Raw genomic sequence first — 26,828 nt, 5'->3', positions numbered from 1 at the left:
CAAAAGGTTAAAAACCACATTAATAAAGCCATTTATAATTATTGACATTTGTGAAAACCAGTTTAAAACATCTAAAACTTGCTAAATAGGTAAATAATTATCAATCTAATAGAATATTATACAACAATTTTAAGTCATTGTTTTCAAGTCCAAGAAATTTTTTAAAAACACTGTTTTATTACAAGAACAGGCATATAGACCAATGAAACAGAATATTGATTACAGAAGCAAAACTCAATTTCTCAACCAGCTCATCTTTGACAAATCCTCCACTATCAGCCACTAGGGAGAGGAGAACCTATTCAGTAAATGTTGCTGGGAAAACTGACTGACCACATGCAGAAGATTAAAAGAAGACCCCTACCTATCACCATACATGAAAATAAACTCTAAATGGATCAAAGACCTAAACATAAAACCTCAAACTATAAGAACCTTAGAAAACGCAGGAGACATCTTTATGGAAATTGGAACTGGCAGCGAATTCCTGATCCAAATACCAAGTGCCCATGCCGTAAGAGATAAGATAAACAAGTGGGAACTCCTCAAACTGACAAGTTTCTGCAAAGCCAAAGAAACAATTGAGAAAGTAGGGAGACAGCCCTCAGACTGGGAAAAATATATTTGCAACTATGTATCTGACAAAGGCCTAACATCCAAGATCTACAAGGAACTCAAATGTGTCGAAAAGAAAAAAAAAACAAACAGCCCATTCCAAAGTGGGCTAAATAGACACTTCTCAAAAGAAGACATACAAGCAGCCAACAGATATATGAAAAGATACTCAGCCTCACTAGTCATCAGAGAAATGCAAATTAAAACCACACTGAGATACCACCTAACTCCAAGTTGGGATGGCCATCATCAATAACTCAAAAAACAACAGATACTGGAGAGAATGCGGCGAAAAGGGAACACTTCTACACTGTTGGTGGGAGTGGAAACTAATACAGCCTCTGTGGAAAACAGTGTGATGATTCCTAAAAGATCTAAAAATCGGCCTCCCCATATGACCTGGCACTCTCCCTTCTGGGACTATACCCAGAGGAATTCAGATCACTCTATGAAAAAGATACCTGCACATGCATGTTTATTGCAGCATTATTTACAGTAGCAAAAACATGGAACCAACCGTGCTACCCATCGAAAGAGAACTAGATTTTTAAAATGTGGTACATATACATGATGAAATATTACACAGCCATAAAGAAGGATAAAATTATGAACTTCACAGCAACTTGGATGGGCTTAGAGCCTATAATACTCAGGAACCGCTCACAGAAACAAAGAACCAAGTATCACATGTTCTTACTCATAAGCAGACTGTGAACAACTATCATAATACTATAAGAAAGGGATTAGCATAGTGGGAAACTGCCAGGGGAGAATGGGGGCAGGATTGGCAATAGTGGGAAACTGCCTCGGGGGGCAAGGAGGGCATACATCATCAATAAGGATACCTACCTGCATAATGAACATTTGTACCTGACCCTGAATTGTTCCCCACATATTTAAAATAAAAATTTTTTTGATAAAAGAAAGTTGTAGTAGATAGCAATATATATAAATCTTGTCATTGTAGGTTAGAATAAAAGACTTATATTTTCACCATAGTAGTAATTCAGGAATCTTTTTTTTTAAGAGATAGAGTCTCAGTATTTTGCCCAGGTTGGTCTCAAACTCCTGGCCTCAAGTGACCTTCCTGCCTCAGCCTTTTTCTTTTTTTTCTTTTTGAGTTGGAGTCTCACTCTGTCACCCAGGCTGGAGTGCAGTGGCACACTCATGACCACCGCAACCTCGACCTGCTGGGCTTAGGCGATCCTTCCACCTCAGTCTTCCAAGTAGCTGGAACTACAAATGCACACCTGGCTAATTTTTGTGATTTGTTGTAGAGATGAGATCTCACCAAGTAGCCCAGGCTGTTCTCAGGCTCAGGCAATTCTCTCCTCTCGGCCTCCCAAAGTGCTGGGATTACAGGCTGAGCCACTGCACCCAACCTCAACCTTCTTAAATGCTGGGATTGTGGTCATAAGCCACAATGCCCAGCTCAAGAACTTTTTTAAAATTTAATTTGAAATCTTAAGTACAACCATCCTCTGTACTGTTCAGTAGTGCTACTTGATTTAGGAGATATTTATCCTTAATTTTTTTTCTTATCCTTGAAATTTTGTTTTCCTTTTCTTAACATGAAGTTTAGGTTTCCCTTATTGAAAGTTTTAGTTTTTAGAAATAAATTGTTTATCTTTTTATTTAAGAGATATGTTTACTGAAAGAATACCCATTATTACATTTACATGCATGAGAAACCATGCCTGTTGTTTACTAAAAAATCAAGTCATGAAATGTCATTTTTAAGGAGGGGCCAGGCAATTTTTGATAGGGTGTATTTTCATAATCTTTTTTTATGTTTTGCAAAGCTGCCACTATCAATTTTATTAAAGCGGAATTGCTAGGAAATATTACTCTGTTTTAAAATAGAATGCCACTACCTAGAACTCCCTTCCATTAACTTTTCTTGAAACATCTGAACTTATGACATCTAAAATGCTTTATCTAGCCGGGCTTGGTGGCTCAGCCTGTAATCCTGCGCCTTGGGAGGCTGAGGTGAGTGTGTTGCCTGAGCCTGCGGGTTCGAGACCTGCCTGGGCAACTTGGCAAGACCTCATCTCTACAATAAATAAAAAAAAAAAAATTAGCCGGGTGTGGTAGCACGCACCTGTAATTCCAGCTACTTGGAAGGCTGAGGCGGAAGGATCCCCGGAGCACAGCAGGTCGAGGCTGCGGTGGCCAAGAGCGACCACTGCACTCCAGTCAGGGTGATAGAGTGGGACTCCAACTCAAAAAATTAATTAGTTAATTAATTAAAATGCTTTATCTAGATCAGGCAGGGTGGCTTATCTTGTAATCCTTGCACTTTGAGAGGCTGAGGCAGGAGAATGGCTTGAGCCCCCAGGAGTTTGAGACCAGCCTAGGCAACATGAGATCTCATCTCTGTAAAAAATCAACAACAAAATATAATTAACTAGGTGTGGTAGCATGTACCTGTAGTCCCAGCCACTCAGGAGGCTGCGGAGGGAAGATTGCTTGAGCCCAGAAGTTCCAGGCTGCAGTGACCTTTGATTGTGCCACTGCACTTCAGTCTGGGTAAGAGAGTAAGACCTCAACTCAAATAAATACATACATGCATAGCTTGCCTTGTCTGTGTGATCTCAGGAACACGGCTTTTCATTTCTCTTCAGAAATGAGAAACTAGACTAGAAACAAGATCATCTGTTTATTTCTTGATTGCAAGGCAATCCTTCATTAAAATGGGCATCTGTTTACTCAAATAGAGCTTGTCTCCTTTGGCAGTCATTGCTGTTTCATTATCTAAGTGGTACCAACATTTTCTCTTTTGAGTTTTATGTCTATGTTTAGACTAATTTAGGATCACTTTACCCTTTTTGTCATATTCTGCTTGCTATTTTTAATATAGATTTGTTCATAAACTGTTGTACAGAAATGAGGCATCATCTTGCTTGTTTTCCTTTGCTGCTTCATATTTAGTTATTTGAAAAAATTAAACTTCGAAGAAAATTTAAAATGCTTTTGAAAAATTATTTGGTTATATGTGGTTTATATCAACATTTTGTAATGTCACCGTGGTTTTTTTTTTTTTTTGATAATTTGCTTTTATTAGCTTTTTAAACTCATGACACTATGTTTTCTTTTTTTTTTTTAATTTTCCTGCAATTTCAGAGCATGTAACTTCTAATGCCAGCGATAGTGAAAGTAGTTACCGTAAGTACTTGTTATTTTGTAATCTCAAGTAATACATATCTTTTGTGGAGGGGATATTGAAGTTAAATACTTAATAATTTCAAATCATGGAGAGCCAAGTAAACGTCTGTACTTGAAAAATAAAATCATACTATATATATACAGAGATGAATTTATAACATTTTAGTAAAATACTAAAATTATGTTTACAAAGTGTTTATACACATGGTACATATATTTGTGCATATGTATTTTTTGTAAGCAGTAAATATCTAGTTAAATGGAGGCAAATTTGGATTTTGGCATTTTATTTAGTAATTCTGTTTTACTTTAAGCATTAAAATTGTATTTTTCAGAAATGCTGAAGTGTAATTAGCTTTATTTCCTTTCTTATTCTGTATCACTAATACTGGTCTCGGTCAAGTCATTGCTTTATCATCTGTTCTTGGTGGACATAAGAAATGAGGAAGGAAATATTTTTCATGATTGCCCAAAAAGTAATACTGATTTCTTATTTGGTGTTTCATATTACATCCTCGGTATTATTAAGTGAACTGTACAAGCATGTGACATTTTTAAACAAATTTGGGCATGGGAGAAAGGGAGAGTATTATCAGTTGTAGCACCTTAAAAATTAAAATTGCTTTTCTAACTTTTTTTTTACTGCTGTCTAATATGAAAGTAATCTTGATTACAGATGAGTATGGCTACTCAAAAGGTCCATCCTGTTAATATGAGTCCCTAATATTTTTTCATGTTGACAATATATACTTTTAAACCTCCTTCATTTGGTTGGTTGTTTTTTTCTACACAATAGTTAATGATTTTGAGTTTTGTATGGGAATAAGATTTCTTGTATGTCAGCATTTTACTAATTTATAACCAGAATCCACTATAGAATAGTTGAGTGGCTTTCTGTACTTAAAAAGAGGTGATGAAAGTATATACTGTCTATCTCACCATTTGCATGAATTATTAAGGTGTTGAATATTGAAATTGCATGTTATTTCTAGTATGAAAACATTGTTTTACATCCAGTACTTTAAAAAACAGCTTGTAAGATATCTTTTTATATACTATGATAATAAAATGGCAAACAAATATACTTTTAAGACAGGAAAGAGTATGTATGCCAACATATGGATTTAAAAGACCTGCAGCTGCATACATATAATATAAATTAATGACAAAATTAGTGGTAAAGTTGTTATAGAATCTGGATAATCAAGGAGCAAGTCTTCAAATATATTATCTAATATTGATTGCTTTTATTGAACCACTCGTGTTAAGTCTTTTCTAGTTTGTTTTCTGTGTTTGTGTGTGTTTGTTTAGTTCTTTTCATTGTGTTCAGGTATAATTATCTTTTATTTAGAGTATTTCCTAAGCTCTAAACCTTTAACTTAACTTTCATATGCTTTAGCTTCTTAAGTGCTTTTAAATTCAAAGCAAAATATTTTTATCTACTTTACTATAACTGTGATTCATTTTGTTGGAGAGATTTATTTTTATCTAAAGTTCTTATTAATTCGTATTAAATGTTATTTTTGCAAAGTTGAATTAGTGAATTTTATCATCAGTGAAATAGTAACAGTAGTTTTACCTTGGCATTTATAATTTTTAGTTGTAAGATAGTTGTAATTATTTTACAAATATGTTCAATATTACACTTGGTGGGACCAAAAATGAAGCATAGTTTTTAAAATATAGCAAATTACCTAACATGTATACATGTAGAACTGTTCATTAAAGCATAATTCATAGACTCCAAGTTAAAAATGAATAGCAAACATTCAACATCACAAATGAAAACTTTAAATATATTTCATCTATAAAATTCAATAACAGAAAGTTACTGGTTAAATAGCCTACTTATATTTTGTTTTGTATTTATCAGACTTATCTTTATGATTTTATAATTTGCCACCTTTTTTTTAAACTAAATCTTGCCATAAATTAAAGTACCTTTTTGACATCTTTGCCACCTTCTTAGGAAAGTTCTAGTTATATGTTATATATAAATAATTAGATTAGCATTTATTACCTTTACAGATTTTTCTCTCCTGTCCTTTAACTTTTTAATAGGTGGTCAAGAAGAATATGTCTTGTCTTATGAACCAGTGAATCAACAAGAAGGTTTGTAAAGCCTGTTAATGTTTTAATACTCTTCTAGAATAATATACTTATTAATTTGTGGGGGAGAGAAGGTCTAACTCATTCCTCAAAAAATATATTAGAATTTTACTGTATATTTTTTACTATATGTATATCTGTAGAAAATTACTTAAATGTATCTTATGAAGCATGGTTTAGCCCATGGTATATTAGAATCTAGTCATTTCATATTAGCTATTTTATATTGTAATTTATTCCCAAAGCAACTTTTTTCCAGTGTTCAAGCTAGCATCACTAGCCTTCCAATAGCAACCCTTCTTAAAAATCTTGAAAGCACCTTTGAACTTTTTCTGTTCCTCTTTCTCATCCGGTCAGATTCTAAGCCCTATTGATTCTACTTTCATGATATTTTTCTTACATATGACTCTCTTTCAATAATTCCTACCACAGTGTTCTTCTTCCAGCATGATCCTTTATAACCCAGTGTTTATACAATTCTGATAGATCATCTTTCTAGATCACTACTGTAATTATATTACTTCCTACACCCAATTTCTTTTCTTCCCTTCTTTACTCGCTACAATTTCTACTTCAAAAACCATCAGTAAAACACTGTACTTTGTTCTCTCATTTGTAATGAAATGATGTTAGCAATATAGAGAAATACTTCTGCTAAAGGCTAAATTTAACTTGGTTGAATTATCAAGTCTGTGACTTAGCAGAAGATTGAGTAAAGTTTAAGATTTTAGTCAAAGTTAAAAAAAGAGCAAGTTAAACATCTTTGGTTGATGGTAGAGTGGAGTGGAGAAAGAGGAGAAAAGAAATTCATAGCAGTTAGATATTTTTGTTCTCTGGTGGAATCAAATACATTGATATTTGTTGAGTGTTTATTTCTTTTTACATTCATTTTATCTTTATAGTTAATTACACTCGACCAGTGATCATATTGGGACCTATGAAAGACAGAATAAATGATGACTTGATCTCAGAATTTCCTGATAAATTTGGATCCTGTGTTCCTCGTGAGTAGCCCAAACAAAATCTCTTATTTATTGTTTTTAACATTTCCTGTCACTGTGTGTGGGAAAAGTAAACATAACCATTTTAATGGTTTAGATTTAGTTACTTTATTAATTACTCTTCCATCTGCCTATTTGTCATTTCTCAGATTTAAATTAATCTTTGTTGAACTTATAATTACTTAAATAGAAAATGAATTTTTTTCCTAATATAAACACTTCCTCAAGTTCTTTTCTATTAAAGATACAACTAGACCAAAACGAGATTATGAAGTAGACGGGAGAGATTATCATTTTGTGACTTCAAGAGAGCAAATGGAAAAAGATATCCAGGAACATAAATTTATTGAGGCTGGCCAATATAACAATCATCTATATGGAACAAGTGTTCAGTCTGTGCGAGAAGTAGCAGAAAAGGTAAGCATCAGCATAATCCCAGACTATAGCTTCTAATAACACATGCCTTTGACAGTGTGAAAGTATAACGGGGTCAAATCTTTTAGTTCATATTGATGAAACAATGTAGAATCTATGATACTGCGTTGATTATATTTATTAATCTTATGAATTCATTTAAATTTTTAAATTCAGGGGGCTTAGAAAATTGCATACAAGATAAAGCAAGTAGACAAAGGAAATGAAAATAGAGGTGATAACACAAATCTAAGAGGGAAGATTCTTGGTGTTTTTTTAGAAAGTAGAATTTATTGAGAGGACAGAGAAGCTCCCAGAGCAGGAGGAGACCTGAGGGGATTACCTGAGACAATTATTGTTTTAAGACCATTTGCTAGAGGCAGACCTTGTGTTTGGCCCTAACCTTCCAGCATATAATAATTAAGGAGCTAAGATCAGCAGTGTCCATGAAAATGAACAAGATGTTCAAGATAAATGTCGTTATCTTGGTACTGAGACTAGACAGAATTTCTCCTCTGAGCCTCCATTTTAAATGACAGTATAGAAATTACCCAAAAACATTAACAAAAACAGATTTTCTGAAAGCATTCTTCAGAGCTGTCTAATAATATATTAACATTAGGTTAAAACAGTTTTATTATAAGGCCAAAGCAGTGTTATCTCCAGGCATAACTGCTATGCTTAATCTCTTGTTGATCCTAGAAAGTAAACATCAGCAAATTATTTTATACTTTCAAAACTAACAAACCAGATGCAGTGGCTTGCACCTGTAATCCCAGCACTTTGGGAGACAGAGGCGAGAGGCTTGCCTGAATCCAAGGGTTCAACCTAGCAAGTCTGGACAACTTGGCAAGTCCTTGTCTCTACAATAAACCAAAAAAAAGGAGCTGAGCATGGTGGCGCACACCTGTGGCTCCAGCTACTTGGAAACCTGAGGCAGAAGGATCACCTGAGCCCAGCAGGTTGAGGCTGCGGTGGCTGTGAGTGTGCCACTGGACTCCAGTCGGGGCAACAGAGTAAGACTCACAACAACAAAAAAAACTAATAGCTTAAGACTCAATCATGAAATACTTTACAAAAACAAAGCAATAATTCAGCTTGTCCATTTTCCATGTGTTAACTTTTTTTCTATAGAAAAAAGTTTGTTTAATTCTGATTTAAAATTTTTTTAAAAATAGAGATGTCCACAAGTCATCACTTGTGGCATGGATTTTGGGAACTGGAAAATCTCAGATATTGTTAGTGGGTATATAAATTAGCAGAACTTTGGAGAATAATTTGGCAGTGTCTAATAAATATGTATACCCTATGATCCAGAAGTACTTCTTCTTGATATCTAAGTATGGATTCACACATGAGGATCATGTATGAGTATGTTCATAGCTATACTTTATAATTGTGAAAAATTGAAGTCTACAAAGGAGAATTAATAATTAACTGATTTATTCATGCAGTGGACTACAGCAGCTAGAGTGACTAAACTAGTATATCTACTAATTAGATGTTATATCCACATTGAAACATCTCAAAATTATTTAATAGTGAATGAATCAAATTGCAAACATTGCCGTGAGTATGCTGCTATTTATATAAACTTTAAAAAATAAAAAAGCCAGCTGGGTGCGATGGCTCAAGCCTACAATCCCAGCACTCTGGAAGGCCGAGGCGAGAGGATTGCCTGAGCCCACAGGTTTGAGACCAGCCTAGGCAACAATATGAGCCCTCGTCTCTACGATAAACAAAACAAAAAAATTAGCTGGGCGTGGTAGCGCGCACCTGTGGTTCCTGCTACTTGGAAGGCTGAGGTGGAAGGATCACCGGAGCCCAGGAAGTCGAGGCCGCAGTGACCAGAAGCATGCTACTTCACTCCAACCTGGGCGACAGAGTGAGACACCAACTCAAAATAAAATAAAATAAAATAATTAAAAAACCTATCCATTCTGTTTATCCATTATTATGTTTAATAAACCTAAAAACATAAATGGGAACGATACATAATACATTTCAGTTGTATATATAGCCACTATCTAGTGGTTTCCCTTTGGAAACAGAAGGAAGGAAATTGGAGTTTTCGCTTTTGGGGGATGTTTTATTTCTTAAGAAAAAAATTTTAATGTAAAAGCCACACCTTCAGCCTAACTGAAAACAGAAAATATCCAAACTTTAAACTACTGATAAGTAGAAAAGTAAATATCAAATCTCAGCAGACTATTTCTTGAGCAGACTTTGTAGAGAATAAAAGCAGTCTGGAAACTACTTAGGAAGCTAAGGCAAGGAGGATCACTTGAGCCCAGGAGTTTGAGGCTGTGGTGGGCCATGATCATGCTACTGCGCTCCACCTCAGTGGCAGAGTGTAACCTGACTCAAAAAAAAAAAGTCTCGGAAAACATACATGGAAAAGGAAAGAGCAAACAATGAGCCTAAGATTGATCTAAAATCACTGCCAGAAAGAGAAATTACACCCTAAGTGCAAAGATCCTGAAAAGGACGCCTGCTAGATCAGAGTAGGGAAGAGAACTAAAAACACAACACACTCAAAGGGAGGCAGTTTGGGAACATACAACTGCCAGTACAAGAGAAAGACAAAAATAATAAAGGATATGGAAGACCTAAGCAGCATAATCAGTATTAAATGTTACACTTAAGTTACCTTTTCAAGCACATAAGATTCATCAAAAATGATCATATATTAGGTTCCAAAGAAAATAGTGGGAAATCCCATAAAATGGTAATTTACAAATAATACTGATCACAATGCAGTAAACCTATAAATTATTAGAAAACGAAAAGACCCAGCCAACTGGACATTTTTAATCAAAAAATTGAAAAGGAAGAAAATACTTCCCAAATCATTTTTTGAGTTCATCATTACCTAGATTTCAAAATTGAATATATTACTACAAAAAAAAAATACAGCTCAGCATCTCTCATGATGATAGATGTAGAAATTCTAAACCAAATTTTAGCAAATTTAATCTAGCAATATATGAAAAATATATCATAACCAAGTAGAATTTATCTAATGTATTAGAAAATCAGTGTAATTCACAATATTAAACTAAAAGAGAAAAACCACATTGTTATCTGAATCGTGAAGAGAAAGCATTTTTCTTGATCAGAAACCTCCCTACAAACTGAATAGAAAAAGACTTTCTGAAATTGATAAAAGACATTTACATACTTAGTGTGGTGGCTCACACCTATAATCTTATCAATTTAGGAGGCTTAGATAAGAGAATTACCCCAGTTCAAGAGTTGAGACCAGCCTGGCAGCATAGCAAAGCCTCATCTTAAATTAAAAAAAAAAAAAATGCCAGATTTGGTGGTGCGTGCCTGTAGTCCCAACTACTTGGAAGGCTGAGGCAGGAGGATCACCTGAGCCCAGCAGGTTGGGCTTTGGTGGCCATGATTGTGCCACTACACTCCAGAGTGAGACTCTGGACCCCACCCAAAAAAAGTTTTTTTAAAAGCCTACAGCTGGCATCATATTTAACAGTTAAAAGAAAAAATACTCAGTACTTTACCCTAAGATCAGAAACATGTCAAGACTATCCACTTTGACCACTTGTTTTCAACATTGTATTAGAGGTCCTAGCCAATGCAGTAAAGCAAGAGAAAGGACAATTGAATAGCCACACCTCAATCCATATACAAAAATTAGCTCAAAATGGATCATAAATTTAAAGCCTGAAACTGTAAACCTAGAAGAAAATTATCATGATTTTGAGTTAAAGATTTCTAAGATACCATACCATGGTACTATCCATAAAAAAAAAAGACCAATTTTAAATTTCTGCTCTTGAAAAACTCTGTTAAAAGAAAGAAAACAAGACATATGCCAGGAGAAAACATTTTTAAATCATAAATCTGACTTTGAAAACTTATATCCAGAATATATAAAGAACTCTTACAGCACAGAAAAGACAAACCCGGTTTTTAAAGGGGCAAAAGATTTAAATAGACATTTCTTCAAAGAAGATATACAAATGACCAATGCGCACATGAAAAGATACTCAACATCACTAGTTACTAGGGTAATGCAAATTGAAGCCATAATAAAATTCTACTACATACCCATTAAAATAGCTAGATTTTTTTTAAGTGGACCTCACTAAGTTTTAGCAAAGACATAGAATAACTGCAGCACTCATACTCAGCTGGTGGAACTATAAAATAATACAACAGTTTTGAAAAACAATTTCAACATGCACCTAATGTATAATCCACTTACAGGTATTTACCCAGGTAAAAAATCAAGCATAAATTCTTTTAAAAAAAATGTGTATAAATGTTGATAGCTCTATTTATAATAGGCAAAAACTAGAAACAACCCAAATTTCCCTCAACCAGTGAATGGATAAATTAAGTCTGGTATATCCATGCAAGGGAATACTACTCAGCAATGAAAAGGAATAAACTATTGTTATGCACAGCAACCTAGTTGAATCCCAGAAAAATTATGCTGAGTGAAGGAAGCCAGACAACAAAGGAATACATACTGAATGGTTGTACTTACATAAATTTCTAGAAGTTTCAGACTAATCTATAGTTACAGAAAGCAAACCAGTGATTGCTTGGGGAAGGCTGGAAAGGAGGGTTTACAAAGAGGCTTGAGGAAGCTTTTGGGGGTGATAAGTTTATTGTCTTGATTGTGGTGATGATTTCAGCGTGTATATATATACAAAAGTCAAAGTGTATCAAATTGTGTTCTTTAAATATGTGCAGTTTTGTATCCTTTCTGAACTACTTAAATAAATGTTTTTATCCCTGACATATTATTATTTTTCTAGTAATAATTTAATTTTTTTGTTGTTTTTTTGAGTCAGAGTCTCACTCTGTCACCCCAGACTGGAGTGCAGTAGGATGATCACGGCTCCCACACTTTGATCCGCTAGACTCAGGCGATCCTTCCGCCAGGTAGCTGGAACTACAGGAGCACACCACCATGCGTGGCCAATTTTTTTTTGTTTATTGTAGAAACGAGATCTCTCCAAGTTGCCCAGGCTGGTCTCAAACTCCTGGATTCAGCCAGTCCTCTCCCTCTACTCCCAGAAGTGCCGGGATTACACGTATGAGCCACTGCATGCAGCCAGTAATTTAAAACTTTTTAAAGAAATTAATCAGGTAGAAAGTAGAAAAACAAAAGATATTTTTTAAAATAGTGCAATAGACAAACTACTAGCCAACCCTATTTTTTTAAAGTGGAAAAATCACAAATAATTGAAGCCAGAAATGATGAGAAAGATTAATCATTGAAACATAAAAATAATAAACAACTACTCTTATGAGATGGGTAATTTTTTTAGAAAATATGATTTGCCAGAATTGGTTTAAAGACAGATTAAAACTGATTAAAGATGGAAAGCTCAATCAGTTTCTTTAGAAGAAACACTGCAGGTTTTCAAGAAACAGCCCCATAGAAAAGCATCAGGTCCAAATGCCTTCATAGGGAATTCTACCAAATCTTCAAAGATTAAATAGTTCTAAAACTCCATAACCTGTTCAAGAGTATGGAAAATCAAGGACCAGATGTGTTGTCTCTCGCTTGTTATCAGCATTTTGGGAGGCTGGGCCAGGTGGATTGTTTAAGTCTAGGAGTTAAAGACCAGCAAAACCTCATCTCTATAGAAGATCAAAAAATTAGCCAGATGTGGTGATGTGCACCTGTAGTGCCAACTACTCTAGCGACAGAGGCAGAAAGACCGCCTGAGCCCAGGAGTTTGAAGCTATGGTGAGCCATGATTGTGCTACTGCACTGCGGCCTAGGCAACAGAGTGAGACTCTGACTCAAAAATTTAAAACTGTTCTGCATAAGAACTGGAAAATAAATAAAACACTCTTTTCAGATAATGTAGTATACTAGAAAACTATATATAATAAGTTATAAAATTTATTTTGTAAAATAAAGTATAAGTCCTTTATAAAAGACTATTATAAAATGAAAAACTAAGGTAACAGTTTGTAAAACTACTATGTAGAAATTAATAGTCTTTCTATACATGAACAATAATATAATAAATAGAATATAAAATACTTAGTAAACTGAGTAAGAAATATGTAGGCTTGTATAAGGAAACCTGTAAAACACTCCAGAAAAACACAGAGTTAAGCTTAAACAATTAGAAAGACATCCCTTGTTCTTAGCTAGGGTAATTCTGTAGTACAAAACTATCAGTTCTGCCTAAGTTAATTTGTAAGTAAACAATTGCAATAAAAATACTCACTTTATAATTTACAGAGTAGACAACTCAAACTGAAGTTCATATGAGAAGCCAGGACAACACGAAAAGAAAAGATACAAGGGTTTCTAGACCTACCAGATATTAAAGTGTACTAGAAAGTCTTCTTAATTAAAACTGTGGTACTGGCACATGAATATTCACACAGACCAAGAGAATGGAAAAGACAGTCCAGTAAAGACCTATGTGTATAGAAATACAGTGTATAATAAAGTCTGTGGGGCTTTTAATAATGGACCTCTTAATAAATGGTATTGGGATAATTGGAAAAACATAAATCTATACTTTCACACACCATATACTAAAATTAATTCTAATGCAATTGACAGAAGAAAATATAACCAGAGTATAGGAAAGGGGTTTTTTTTAAACCATGAATCAAAATTTACACGCACTGAGAAAAAATATCAATAAATTTGACCACTTAAAAATAAGAAAAGGCTTTTTTATGGCCATAAAACTTTTTTTTTCCAAAAACTACTGGAAAACACTATAACAATGTCAAAAGACAACTGGCACAAAATTTGCAAGAAAAAACCTGATATTCTCAGTATATAAAGAACTCATGAAGATAGAGGGAACTATGTAATGTTTATCTTTTAGAACTATGTTAACTGAATTTTACATATTCAAAAAGTCAAAAATAAGATTAACAAGAAAAGGGAGAAAAAGCGAAATGATACACAAAGAGAAACTACATGAACCTAACTATTTCAGATGAATACTTAACTACCTTGAAGAGACAAGCGGGGGAGAAGTCTTACTCCTAGTAATCTTTGAACCCAGGCTAATGACAGAAAGATCTGTAAGCAAAATTCAACTCTAATTAGTAGGTTTGTTTTTCACAGTGGTACGGGCTAAATGTTCAACAGTAGACGCCAGATTTTCTTTCACAGTCAGAAAAGGGGAGAGGATTATTGTATTGGATTGAAGATATTAGGTAATTAGAGCTGTGAATATGAACCCATCAGTTTTAATATAGATAGATATAAAAATAGATATGTATTTACATGTTTATTTGTTCTATCCACCAAAAAGGCCAAAAATTACACCTCAGTAAGCAGTGACAATATCTAGTACCCAGATCTTGGCTTCTAAACATAATTCTTTATTTAAAAAGATCCAGAACTCCTTGGAGAAATGGCTGGTTCCAGGGTTGGGACTGGAAAAGTACAGGATGAACCTAAGACATTTTGCTGTGCCAGAAAAATAAGTACTCAAAGAATGATGAGGGTATGTCGAAAAGACACAGGAGCCAACATGTAGGGCCTCCTACTGACCAAGTCTGGGATGATTGGATATCAAAATAGGCCGGGCTCGGTGACTCAGCCTATAATCCCAGCACTTTGGGAGGCCGAGGTGAGTGAATTGCCTGAACCCGTGGGTTCAAGACCCACCTGGGCAACTTGGCGAGACCTCATCTCTACAATAAATCAAAAACTAACCGGGTGTGGTAGCGCACGCCTGTAGTTCCAGCTACATGGAAGGCTGAGGCAGAAGGATCGCTGGAGCCCAGCAGGTCGAGGCTGCTGTGGCCGGGAGTGGCCCCCGCACTCCAGTCTGGGTGACAGAGTGAGACTCCAACTCCAAAAAAAAAAAAAAGAATATCTAAATAATACAGATTATAGCACAGAATAAAATAAGAATTCAAGGGTTCATAATGATATAAACAAATACAGATGGACCTCAATTTAGGGTGGTCGAACTTTACATTGGTGCAAGAACACCATATAGTCAGAAGAAACTACTTCAAGTACCCATACATTCTGTTTTTAACTTTTAGTATATAATAAATTACATGAAAAATTCAACAGTTAATTATAAAATAGTTTTCGTGTTACATAATTTTGTCCAACTGTAGGCTAAGTGTTCTGAGCATCATATTTAAGGTAGGTTAGGCTAAGCTATGATGTTTGGTAAACTAGGTCTATTAAATGTATTTTCAGCTTAGAGTATTTTCAGTTTACAATTGATTTATTGGAACATAGTCCTATTATAAATCAAGGAGCATCTGTATGTTAATAAGTAAGTAGAAAGGAGAGAAGTTGCTGCCTTACATTAGAATGTTTGATGACATTAGAAAAGCTCTTGAGGCCAGGCTCAGAGGCTCATGCCTATAATCCCAGTTCTTTGGGAGGCTGAGGTGAGAGAATTGCCTGAGCCCACAGGTTAAAAACCAACCTGGGAAACTTGGCAAGACCTCATCTCTATAATAAATCAAAAATTAACTGGGTGTGGGGGCTCGTGCCTCTGTAGTTCCAGCTACTTGGAAGACTGAGACAGAAGGATCACCTGAGCCCAGTAGGTTGAGGCTGCAGTGGCCGTGAGTATACCACTGCACTCCAGCCTGGGTAACAGAGTGAGACTCCAACTCAAAAAAAGGAAAAGAAGAAAAGCTGTTGAAAGCCACCATAGTTATAATTGTTTCAGGCAAAAATCATCAGTGTATGCTAAAGTTAATGAGTGAAAATTTGATGAGAAACAAGATATTTCATAGTCTTAAAGTATCTTCCCCCAAAATGCTTATCAGTTTTACAAAGGTAAAGATATTAATTTTATAGTAGAAAAACCTGGCAGACAAAACTTTAAACAAATAATCAAAATTAACATCACCCAGTAATGGGACAAATAGATATCATATACCTCTCTGAAATGATCGACTGAGAAGAACACAACAATATGCCTATGATATTCCTGCCAAAAATGTGTAGCGTACCATCTGATAGGAAACAGACATATTTCTGTGGTTGAGGCATATTTTATGAATTAGATGTTCTATATTCTTCAAAAATACCAAGATCAAGAAAGACAAAGACAAGAAACTATGCCAGATTGATAGAGACTCAGGAGACATTGAAGCTAAATACAATGTGTGGTCCTGAATTGGATCCTGGAAATTTTTTTTTCTTTTCCAGTAAGGAACATTAGATGGCCAACTGGAATTATATTGTGATTGTGTAAGAGATGTGATTGTTTTTAGGAACTATGAGATAAAGGAGCATTATGTCTTCAGTTTACTCCCAAATCATTATATACATACATATATAGAAGGAAAAAATACAACAAACATGATAGAATGTAAATATTTCAGTGTGAAGTTTTTTAAATTTTTAATCAGTCATGTAAAATATTTACATCTGACAAAAGTAGGTAATGGATGTATGAGTTTGTATTTACTTTTTTGTATGTTTGGAGTGTTTTACAATATTAAATTTTTTATTTTAATTATGCCCACTAAATTATCATTAATTGATATGGACTCAGATTAGAAAATGAATTATGAGGGAAGACATGATATAAAATATGTTACAATAAAATATGTGTGACAAATTGTAAGAAAAGTACAAGCCTGTTTAACATGGAAATGTTCATTACTATTAAAAACCTAAATGGTTTTGTCAGTGAACCTAAGCATGTCAGAAAAGTTGTCATTTGAAGTTAAGCACGATGGCTCCCACCAACAGTCCCAGCACTTAGCAGGCCAAGATGGAAGGATCACTTGAGCCTATGAGTTTGAGGCTGCAGTGACCTGTGATTGTGCCACTATTCTTAAGCCTGAGTGACAGAGTGAGACCCCAATTTTTAAAAAAAGGTTTAAGCCAGATGCAGTGGCTTGCTCCTATAATCCCAGCAATTTGTCAGCCAAGGTGGAAGAATCACTTGAGTCCAGAAGTTTGAGAACAGCCTAGGCAACATAGCAAGACCTGACCTCTACAAAAAAAATAAATGCAAAAATTAGTTGGGCATGGTGGTTTGTGCCTGTAGCCACAGCTACTTGGGAGGTTGAGGTAGAAGGATCACCTGAGCCCAGGAGATTGAGGTTGCAGTGAGCCATGATTGTGCCACTGCACTTCAGCCTGAGTGACAGTGAGACCCTGTTCCAAAAAAAGAAAACGAAAAGAAAAACTGTCATTTAAATCTAGAATTAGGGTTCCCATATGCCAGTTTATAATAAAATTTTTATCAGACCCCAGTAAAATGAGAAATAGGATGGAGTAGTAATAGGCTTTAGGGTTTAAAATTTATTAATTTAAAAGATTTACCTTTTACCTAGGATTTTTTACTTTTTGTTGATTGTATATCATTTTATAAAAATGATGGTTACAGAAAGATGGTAGTTTGGGTTCTTTATTTTATTTTATTTTATTTTGAGCTGGAGTCTCACTCTGTCACCCAGACTGGAGTGCAGTGGCTGCTCCCGGCCACCGCAGCCTCGACCTGCTGGGCTCCGGCGATCCTTCCACCTCAGCCTTCCAAGTAGCCGGAATTACAGGCATGTGCTACCACGCCCAGCTGATTTTTTATTTATTGTAGAGATGAGGTCTCGCTGCCCAGGCAGGTCTCGAACCCGCGGGCTCAGGCAATCCACTCACCTCAGCCTCCCAAAGTGCTGGGATTACAGGCTGAGCCTCCGAGCCCGGCTAGGGTCCTTATTTTTAATGATCTTTTTTGGCAAAATAAAAAATAGGAGTCCTTTATTGGTCACCATTTTGAGGGTATACTGGTTTGTAAAAGTTAGGAATGGACTATACTTTCATTTGCTTTTAAATATAATATTTGCAAATGACAAATTATTCATAATCATTATCATTGTTTTCATTCCATTTCTCTTCTAAAATTTGCTAACAGAAATGACAAGTTTGCTTACAGTGAACAGAGATCTAAATATATAACCCAGACTTTGTACCTGTAGGAAACATACCTTTGATATAAGTGAAAATACTTGCTTGGTTCACTTGTTTTTTTTCCTTTATTCCCTCTATTTTAGGGCAAACACTGTATCCTTGATGTGTCTGGAAATGCCATAAAGAGATTACAGATTGCGCAACTTTATCCAATCTCCATTTTTATTAAACCTAAATCCATGGAAAATATCATGTAAGTATAAATGCCTGAGGCATAGCCTCTAAGTACTAATTCAGTCGCTGTTGGGTAATTTATTTACTCTTTCTACATCTCAGTTCCTTTATCGATAAAATGGAGACAGTAATAGTATATATATATATCATACTTTGTTGTAACGATTAAATAAGCAGTATGGGATATTAACTATCATCATCATCATTAATATTACTAAAGTAGAGGCAGGGCGTGGTGGCTCATGCCTATAATCCCAGCACTTTGGGAGGCTGAGGTGAGAGGATTGCCTGAGCCCACGGGTTTGAGACCGCCTGGGCAACTTGGTGGGGCAAAAAGGATATAGATATAGATAGTAAGATGGTATAAGTGAACCCAAATATTTCAATAAATAGATATTAGTCTATTTATTGCTAGACTTAATGTTCCAATTGCAAGACAAAAATTCTCAGAGTGGGTTAAGATAAAAGAAGCAATAATATATTGCTTTCATTAGACATACTCTAAATATTAAGCTGTGGAAAGGTTGGAAATAAGAGATTAGAAACATGAGCTAAGGTATACTTTTTTTTTTAGGAAGGTAAATTTATTAGAGAAGGTACATTGTAAAGGGCATAATGAGCAGGACAGCAATAAGAGTGTCTGCTGTCTACTGTGTCAAAGTATAAGGCAAGAAGTTTTACTAGAAATAAAGAGGAATATTTCATAAAAGTAAAAGATTCACTACACCAGCAAGATATATTTACACATTTGTTTGCTTTTAATAACACGTTCTCAAAATATAAAGCACAAAATGACAGCTACATATAGGGGCAAAAAGATAATTCCGAAATCATCACAAGGGAACCTAACACATCTGTCAGAAAGTAATCAATAATCACTCATAAGAAAACAAACATTTAAAAATTGCTAAGAATATAGAACAAAGCCAGGTGTGGTGGCTTATGCCTGTAATCCCAGCACTTTGGGAGACTGAGGTGAGGATTGCCTGAGCCTGCGGGTTTGAGACCAGCCTGGACAACTTGGTGAGACCTCATCTCTACAGTAAATCAAAAAATCAGCTAGGCGTGGTGGTACATGCCTGTAGTTCCAGCTACTTGGAAGGCGGAGGAGGAAGGATTGTGTGAGCCCAGCAGATCACACTCTAGCCTGGGTGACAGAGTGAGACTCTGACTCAAAAAAAAAAAAGAACAAAACTTTACATACTTGATATTTGTAAAATACTGCATTCAACATCTGTAAAATTTTCATTGATTTCAAGTGCATATGAAACATGGTCCAAAACTGATCATATATGCTGGACCAAATTTTAAATGATTGGAACCAAATATCTCTAACCATAATGAAATTAAACTGGAAACCAATAATAAAAATATAACTAGAAAACCCTCACATGTATTTGGAAATTAAGCCTTATATTTCTGAATGAGTCAAAGAAGAAATCACAATAAATTAATGTTTTGAACTAAATAGTATAAAATTGCCAAGTAGACAAACTTGGAGGATGCCATAGCCTTGCTGAAGGAACATATACAGCTTTAAACATTAGGAAGGAATGCTAAAATTTAAGAATTTGAGAAATTAGAAAAATAACAGTCAAACTCAAAAAGGTAGGCAAGCAGGAATTAATGAAATAGAAAACATACAGGAAAAAGGATCAACAAAGACAAAAGTGTTTTTTTGAAAATATATAAACCATTAAGAACAATCAAGAAAGGAAAATAAAGAAATATATTGATAATGATATTGAAATATCAGTGGTCAGTATGAGGAAGAGAATGGGGATATCAATACACATCCAGTAGATATTTAAAGATTGACAGAGGCAACCCAATAGAAAAGTAGGCAAAGGGTTTGGACACATTACAAAAGAAGATCTCTAGGCTGGGCACCGTGGCCCAAGCCTGTAATTCCAGCACTTTGGGAGGCCGAGGTGAGGGAATTGCCTGAGCTCATGGGTTCAAGAACAGCCTGGGCAACTTGACGAGACCTCATCTCTACAACAAATCAAAAAATTAGATGGGCATGGTAGTGTGCACCTATGGTTCCAGCTACTTGGAAAGCTGAGGTGGAAGGATCGCCTGAGCCCAGAAGGTCGACACTGGGGTGGCCACAAGTGTGCCCCTGCACACTAGCCTGGGTGACAGAGTGAGACTCTTAACTCAAAAAAACGAAAAAAAAAAAAAAAAGAAATAGTCAAACATAGGATATGTTGCTAAGTTATCCCAGTGTTGTGTACTACTACCCACACATCTGATTATTTAATGAAAAAGGCAGAAAATACCAAATGTTGGCAAGGATGTGAAACAGCTGAAACTCATAACAATGTTAGGTGCATAAGTGGATGCACCCACATTGGTAAATAGCTTATAGTATCTCCTAAAGCCGAACATACACATAACTTGTGACCCAGAAGTCTTACTCTCAGATACATACTCAACAGAAAGGCTTACATGTGTTTACCAAAGGTATGTACTAGATTGCTGACAGAAGTACTGTTCAAATAGCCAAAAAATAGAAGAAACTAATCATCAGTAATAGACTACAGAAGTAAATTATGACATATTCACTATGAAACATCCTGCAATAGAGGGAGTGAGCAATCTCCAACTGCACATAAAAGTATGGAGAGAGCCGGGCTTGGTGGCTCAGCCTGTAATCCCATGCTTTGGAAGGCTGAGGTGAGTGGATTTCCTGAGCCCGCGGGTTCGAGACCTGCCCGGGCAACTTGGCGAGACCTAATGTCTACAATAAATCAAAAAATTAGCCAGGCGTGGTAGCGCGCACCTGTAGTTCCAGCTACTTGGAAGACTGAGCAGAAGGATCACCAGAGCCCAGCAGGTCGAGGATGCAGTGGCAGGGAGCGGCCACTGCACTCCAGTCTGGGCGACAGAGTGAGACTCCAACTCAAAAAAAAAAAAAAAAAAAACTATGGAGAGAATCTCACAAACATAATTTGAGTTAAAAAAAAAAAAAAACTCAGAGCTAAAAATATATATATTCAGTGACTCCAAATTTAATCACTGTTTGTAACAGTCAAATGGAGCTTACCTTTTAAGGATGAGTTGGTGACTACTGTGAACACACTGAGATTCTAGGGTACTAGTAATAACTCTATATCTTGATCTAAGTACTACATACACAGGTATGTGTAAGTTTGTGAAAATTAATCAAACCATTTGATACTGCTCTTCTCTGAAAGTTATACTTCAAAAAATGTTAAATAGAAAAGGAAAAAAGAACTAGAAAATCTAAATAGTCTTCTACTTATTACAAGTCTTATACTTGAATCTGTCTAAAAAGCCCTTTCACAAATAAAATACATAGCCTAGAAGACTTACTGAATTCCACCAGAAACTAAAACAATCTTATACAAACTCTTCAACTAATTTATGAGCATTAATTTGATGCCAAAACCTAGCAAGGACTTTACAAGAAGGGAAAACAAGCCAATTTTATTCATGACTGCAAGTGCAAAAATCCCTACCAAAATATGAGCAAACTGAATCCAAACATTAATTTTTATTCTGTTCTTTCCCCTTGCCCCTAATTTTTAAAAATAAGGTAAAATACAGCAACCAAGTTTGGTTCATTCTTGAAATGCAAGACTGCTTTAACATTTAAAAATGAATCAGGGCTTTGGTGCCTGGCTTTTCCTACCTGAGAGCTGCTCAGGAATCTTCCTCTGACCCAGAGAGCTTCTCCTCAGGCCATCCCCCTCCTTCCTTTTCCTGCCACTCACTTTCCTCCTGCCCTTTCTTCAGAGTATCTTTCTCTTTCTCTTTCTCTTTCTCTCTCTCTCTCTCTCTCTCTCTCTTACAGGGGATACCAAAAAAAAAGAATTATTTGTTTAAAAGTGTGGATTTATTCTTACATGTTTAGCCCTTTTCACTCAGATATCCCTTCCGAGGGGATATAAAGAGATTGCTGGTGATTATTCAAGACAAACTCACTCAAGTTCAGTTTTTTCAAAAAACTATGTTTCCTTGACATTTTCCATTCAAATTGCACAAAAAAGCAAATAAAGACACGGAATATACACATTTTAAAATTCAGTTGGTATCAAGTAGAGAATTTGTGAAGTGGTTTCACAGTGGTGCCGACACTTCTTTATAACAGAAAGTAGCGATGAAGAGCGTCTGTATAAGAAAGGCAGTTGTGGTTATACCCTTCATATCTTATGGCATAACTTGAAAAGATAGATAAGCAAGTTACTGTAGCCTTAAGAGAAAGAGACTTTCAAAGTTGAAGGCAGACCATATAGAAGTATCAAGCAGCACAGATCAAATATATCTATCTGCACTAAGTCAGAAAACTAAAATTGGAAAATTAATATTCTTTTGATAAATTTCATTTTGTGATTTTGTAATTTACAATTAGAAATTTTTATCCATTTATTTAGATTGCGGAACAATGGCAAAATGAAAAGACAAAAGTGAGTGTTATAAGTAGCAAAGATGAGTTAGATTTTAACTTTTATGTAGATAAGTTAGAAAAAATAAGTATTGATGTGAAAGAAAACAATAGTAGCAATAGTAATATTATCCCACCGAGAAGAAAATGGGTGAATGTAATAGAAAGTGATAGTGATGAAAGTGGTAGCAGTTTCAAAGGAGTAGAAGACAATATATGGTCAAGTGAAGAATGGGAAGGTACCGCAGAAAAAGACAATCTTCCAGCAAGAATAAATTTTGTTGTACATTCTCAAATTATAGGATCACAAATAACAAGTAATATAAGAAAACCTATTGACTATTTTACTCTGTGTTTTACAAGTGAATTAGTGGATAGTATAATAAAAGAAATTCTTATGTGGATGAAGCAAAGGAGAAAGCAACTATCACACAAATCAATTCGGCATAAGTGGCATGACATTGACAGGAATTTTAAACTTTTATTGCAGTTATCCTAATACGGGAATAATTTAGGTTCCAAATTTGCTTGAGTACTGGTCGACTGTTTTCAATAGTAAAATATATGGAATCAACTCTACTGCTCATTGAAAGAAAATGTGGTGCATAAACACAGTAGAATATTACACAGCCATAAAGGACAAAGTCATGGACTTTACAGCAAATTGGGTAGAGTTGGAGGCAATCTTACTTAGTGATCTATCCAGAAACAAATAACTGATTACCCTGTGTTCTCACTCATAAATGTAACTTGAACATTAATCACAATAACACAGGGGAGGGGCTGTCAGTTGCAGGGGTGGGAGGGAGACTGGGGACATGTAACAATACAAAGGATACCTAGTCCTAAACCAGGGAAAATGAGGACCAGTTGGAGGCCTAAATTTTACCTGCACATAGATTACTTACATGCCTAATCCTGACTTGTACCCCACATCTTTATAATAAAAGTTTTTTTTTTAAAGTAAAATATTCTTTTCAGAAACATTCAGTAGAGAAAGGTTTATGCAAATCTTCTAGATGCTTCACTTGAATACACCAGTGTTGAGTGATGGAACAATCAGCACCTGTATTCAAAAGGCCAATAATTATTTGGAATATATCAATTCAAATTTTTGTAATGGACCAGGCGCAATAGCTCAGACCTGTAATCCCAGTCCTATGGTAAGCCAAGGTGAGAGTATTGCCTGAGCCCAGGGGTTTGAGGCCAGCATGAGCACCTTGGCAAGACCTTGTCTCTACAATAAATCAAGAAAAATTGGCCGGGCATGGTGGTGCACGCCTGTAGTTCCAGCTACAGAAGACTGAGGTGAAAGGATCACCTGAGCCCAGCAGATCAAGGCTGCGATGGCTATGAGCATGCCCCTGCACTCCAGCCTGGGCAACAGAGTAAGATTCTGAACCAAAAAATAGTAATTTTTCACAATAGTTCATACCACATCAGACAATTTGTGTTGATGAATCCATAGTTCAATTTAAAGGGTATCATTGATAATATGTATATAAAACATACAATCCAAATAACCCTACCAAATGGGGTATACGCATTTATGCGCTGGCTGATTCAAAAACAGGATATTTTTTCAGTACTTCTCTACTATGCCAGCATAACATCCAAAATCATCATTCGACCTGATATTCCAGTAAGTGCCAGAATTCCATTACATTTATATAAAAAGTTGTTGGAAAAAGTTCCCAATGCAGCAGGAAACCACATGTTTACTGACAGATTTTTCACTAGTATTATCCTAGCAGAAGAGTTGCTAAAGATGAATTGTCATCTTACTGGTACAAAGTCAACCAAAAGGGAATACCAGCACAACTCAAGAAGCCAAGGTTTTATATATATATTTATTTATTTATTTATTTATAGGAAAATATATATATATATGTATATATATTTATTATTTATATATTGGAAAATATATATATATAGGAAAAATAATACACTTCTAGCATGGAAGGACAAAAGCATTGTTACAATTCTCAGCACTCAGAATCATGTAGGAATGAAATCTACCATAGGGCATTACATGGTGGAAATATTATATCAGTCAAAAAGCCTGAAATTATTATTATTTTTTTTTTTGAGTTGGAGTCTCACTCTGTCACTTAGACTGGAGTGCAGTGCCCGCTCCCGGCCACTGTAGCCTCAACCTGCTGGGCTCCTGTGATCCTTCTGCCTTAGCCTTCCAAGTAGCTGGAACTACAGGTGTGCGCTACCACGCCGGGCTAATTTTTGATTTATTGTAGAGATGAGGTCTCATCAAGTTGCCCAGGTGGGTCTCGAACCCGCAGGCTCAGGCAGTCCACTCAGCTCAGCCTCCCAAAGTGCTGGGATTACAGGCTGAGCTACCCAGCCTCGCCTCTGAAATGATTCTAAATTATATTACACATATGAGTGGTGTGGATCAATATGCTTCTACATATTGTTTTTTGTGAAAATCTTTTCAATGGTGGAGGAAGTTATTTTTGGGGGGACTAGAAATATGCATTATTAACTCTTATATACTATACCATGCATCTTTTTAAAAATGAAAAGACTTTCGTCTGAAATTTGTCAAGCTTCTGATCAATCAATTGAAAAGTGATTTTCAGGAATCACAAGTGTGTCCTTCCACATCATCTTCGAACAACAGACTGGATAATAAATTATATATTATTAACGTGAGAGGACAAAAACAAGACTACATTGGTAAAAACAGAAAAACACCAGATGGAAGATGTCAAACAAATTACTATTGCACAGTATGTGCCAGTGAACCTGCAATACATGTTGGTGACTGTTACCACATGTTAGAAAAATAAGAGATAAAAAATTTTTGATTTTTTTTGTCGTAAATAAGTTCCTCAATGTTCTGAATTCCATTATAAGCCAAATATCATTACAATAAAATAATTGTCTCCAATGTTGTACTGTTTATATGAAGTGATTCATTTTTCACTATTTCATTTAAAATGCAGTCAAATTGCTAGTAGGTGATTGGCGAGATGTCTTGAGTGCAGTCACCTTCAAAGTACTCTCCATTTGATACTATACACCTGTCGAGATGCTTCATCCACTGCTCCAAACAGTTTTTGAACTCCCCAATTTTGATGCCTTTTAGTGCTTCTGCCATTTTTTTGTTTTACCTCTTCCACATAGGCAAAATATTTTTCTTTGGGAACTTTTTCATTTGGGATCAGGGTGAGAGCAGGTGAATAGGGGAAGGGTAGGGCATGAGGGTCATGCCACTTTTGATCAAAAACTGCTAAACACTGAGAACAGTGTGGGTAAATCTCCCATCATGAAATGGGCAAATGCATTGAAACAGTCTCCAAAAAAAGAAATGTATCGGAGCCAAATGCACAATACATTTCTCACAACAACGCTAGCTGGTACATGGGTTCCCATGCAAATGGGTTCCTAGAACACCCATGCAAATGGGTTCCTAGAACACTTAGCTGGAAGGGGAAGCCTACACGGGATCCACCCTCCAAAAAGATAATTCCAGGTTTTGGGGGGTCCTCCCTTATATAGTGCTATAGAGGGAAAGGAGGAGTAGTCCATTTTGGAGCAGAGGTGGCAGTTTTGAGGTGATATTTAAGACCTGAGGAGGAGAGGGACTGAGAAATTTTTTTAAACGAATTAGTGGTGGAGCCTAGAGGGAAGATGGCAGTGTAGGGAACACCAGGAATCTCTCTTCTCACCTAGGCAACCATTGCATTGGCAGAATCTACTTGATATAACTGTTTTGGAACTCTGAAGACTATTGAAGGCTTCCTGCTTTCAGAGGAAGGTTTGAAAAGTTAATTTCAGCTTTTAACCTGGTAGCAGCCATTGTTGCAAGCCCCTTCCTCCTGAGACTGAAGTAACTTTTTAAGATTTAAAGAGCCAGTACCTCTCCCCTCCCCCTCTTTTACTTTGTCTTTTTCCCTTTTTGGAAGCCAGACCAGGACATTTAAAAGTAACCACATAGCCGGGCTCGGTGGCTCAGCCTGTAATCCCAGCACTTTGAGAGGCTGAGGTGAGTGGA

General features: G+C 35.7%; 1 protein-coding gene across 7 annotated transcripts in view; it reads left to right on the top strand.

Annotated features, from left to right (window-relative positions):
• DLG1 (discs large MAGUK scaffold protein 1) overlaps positions 1–26,828 on the top strand; it is a 102,653-nt gene that overhangs the window by 65,136 nt on the left and 10,689 nt on the right. For 3 of the 7 annotated variants that reach the window (XM_021706773.1, XM_008074144.1, XM_021706758.1), the window contains exons 9-14: positions 3,739–3,780; positions 4,442–4,477; positions 5,842–5,892; positions 6,792–6,893; positions 7,135–7,307; positions 18,312–18,421. In XM_021706773.1, the coding sequence (XP_021562448.1) occupies positions 3,739–3,780; positions 4,442–4,477; positions 5,842–5,892; positions 6,792–6,893; positions 7,135–7,307; positions 18,312–18,421 (514 nt within the window). The remainder of the gene's footprint in view (positions 1–3,738; positions 3,781–4,441; positions 4,478–5,841; positions 5,893–6,791; positions 6,894–7,134; positions 7,308–18,311; positions 18,422–26,828) is intronic. The other 4 variants (XM_021706778.1, XM_008074153.1, XM_021706770.1 and 1 more) reach the window with 2 other exon arrangements.

Source organism: Carlito syrichta, unplaced genomic scaffold (assembly GCF_000164805.1).
Source record: "Carlito syrichta isolate Samal-C Ts95f unplaced genomic scaffold, Tarsius_syrichta-2.0.1 Scaffold115961, whole genome shotgun sequence".
Taxonomy (NCBI): domain Eukaryota; kingdom Metazoa; phylum Chordata; class Mammalia; order Primates; family Tarsiidae; genus Carlito; species Carlito syrichta.
The sequence above is the reverse complement of the archived record's forward strand: the minus strand, read 5'-3'. Positions and strand labels throughout refer to the sequence as shown.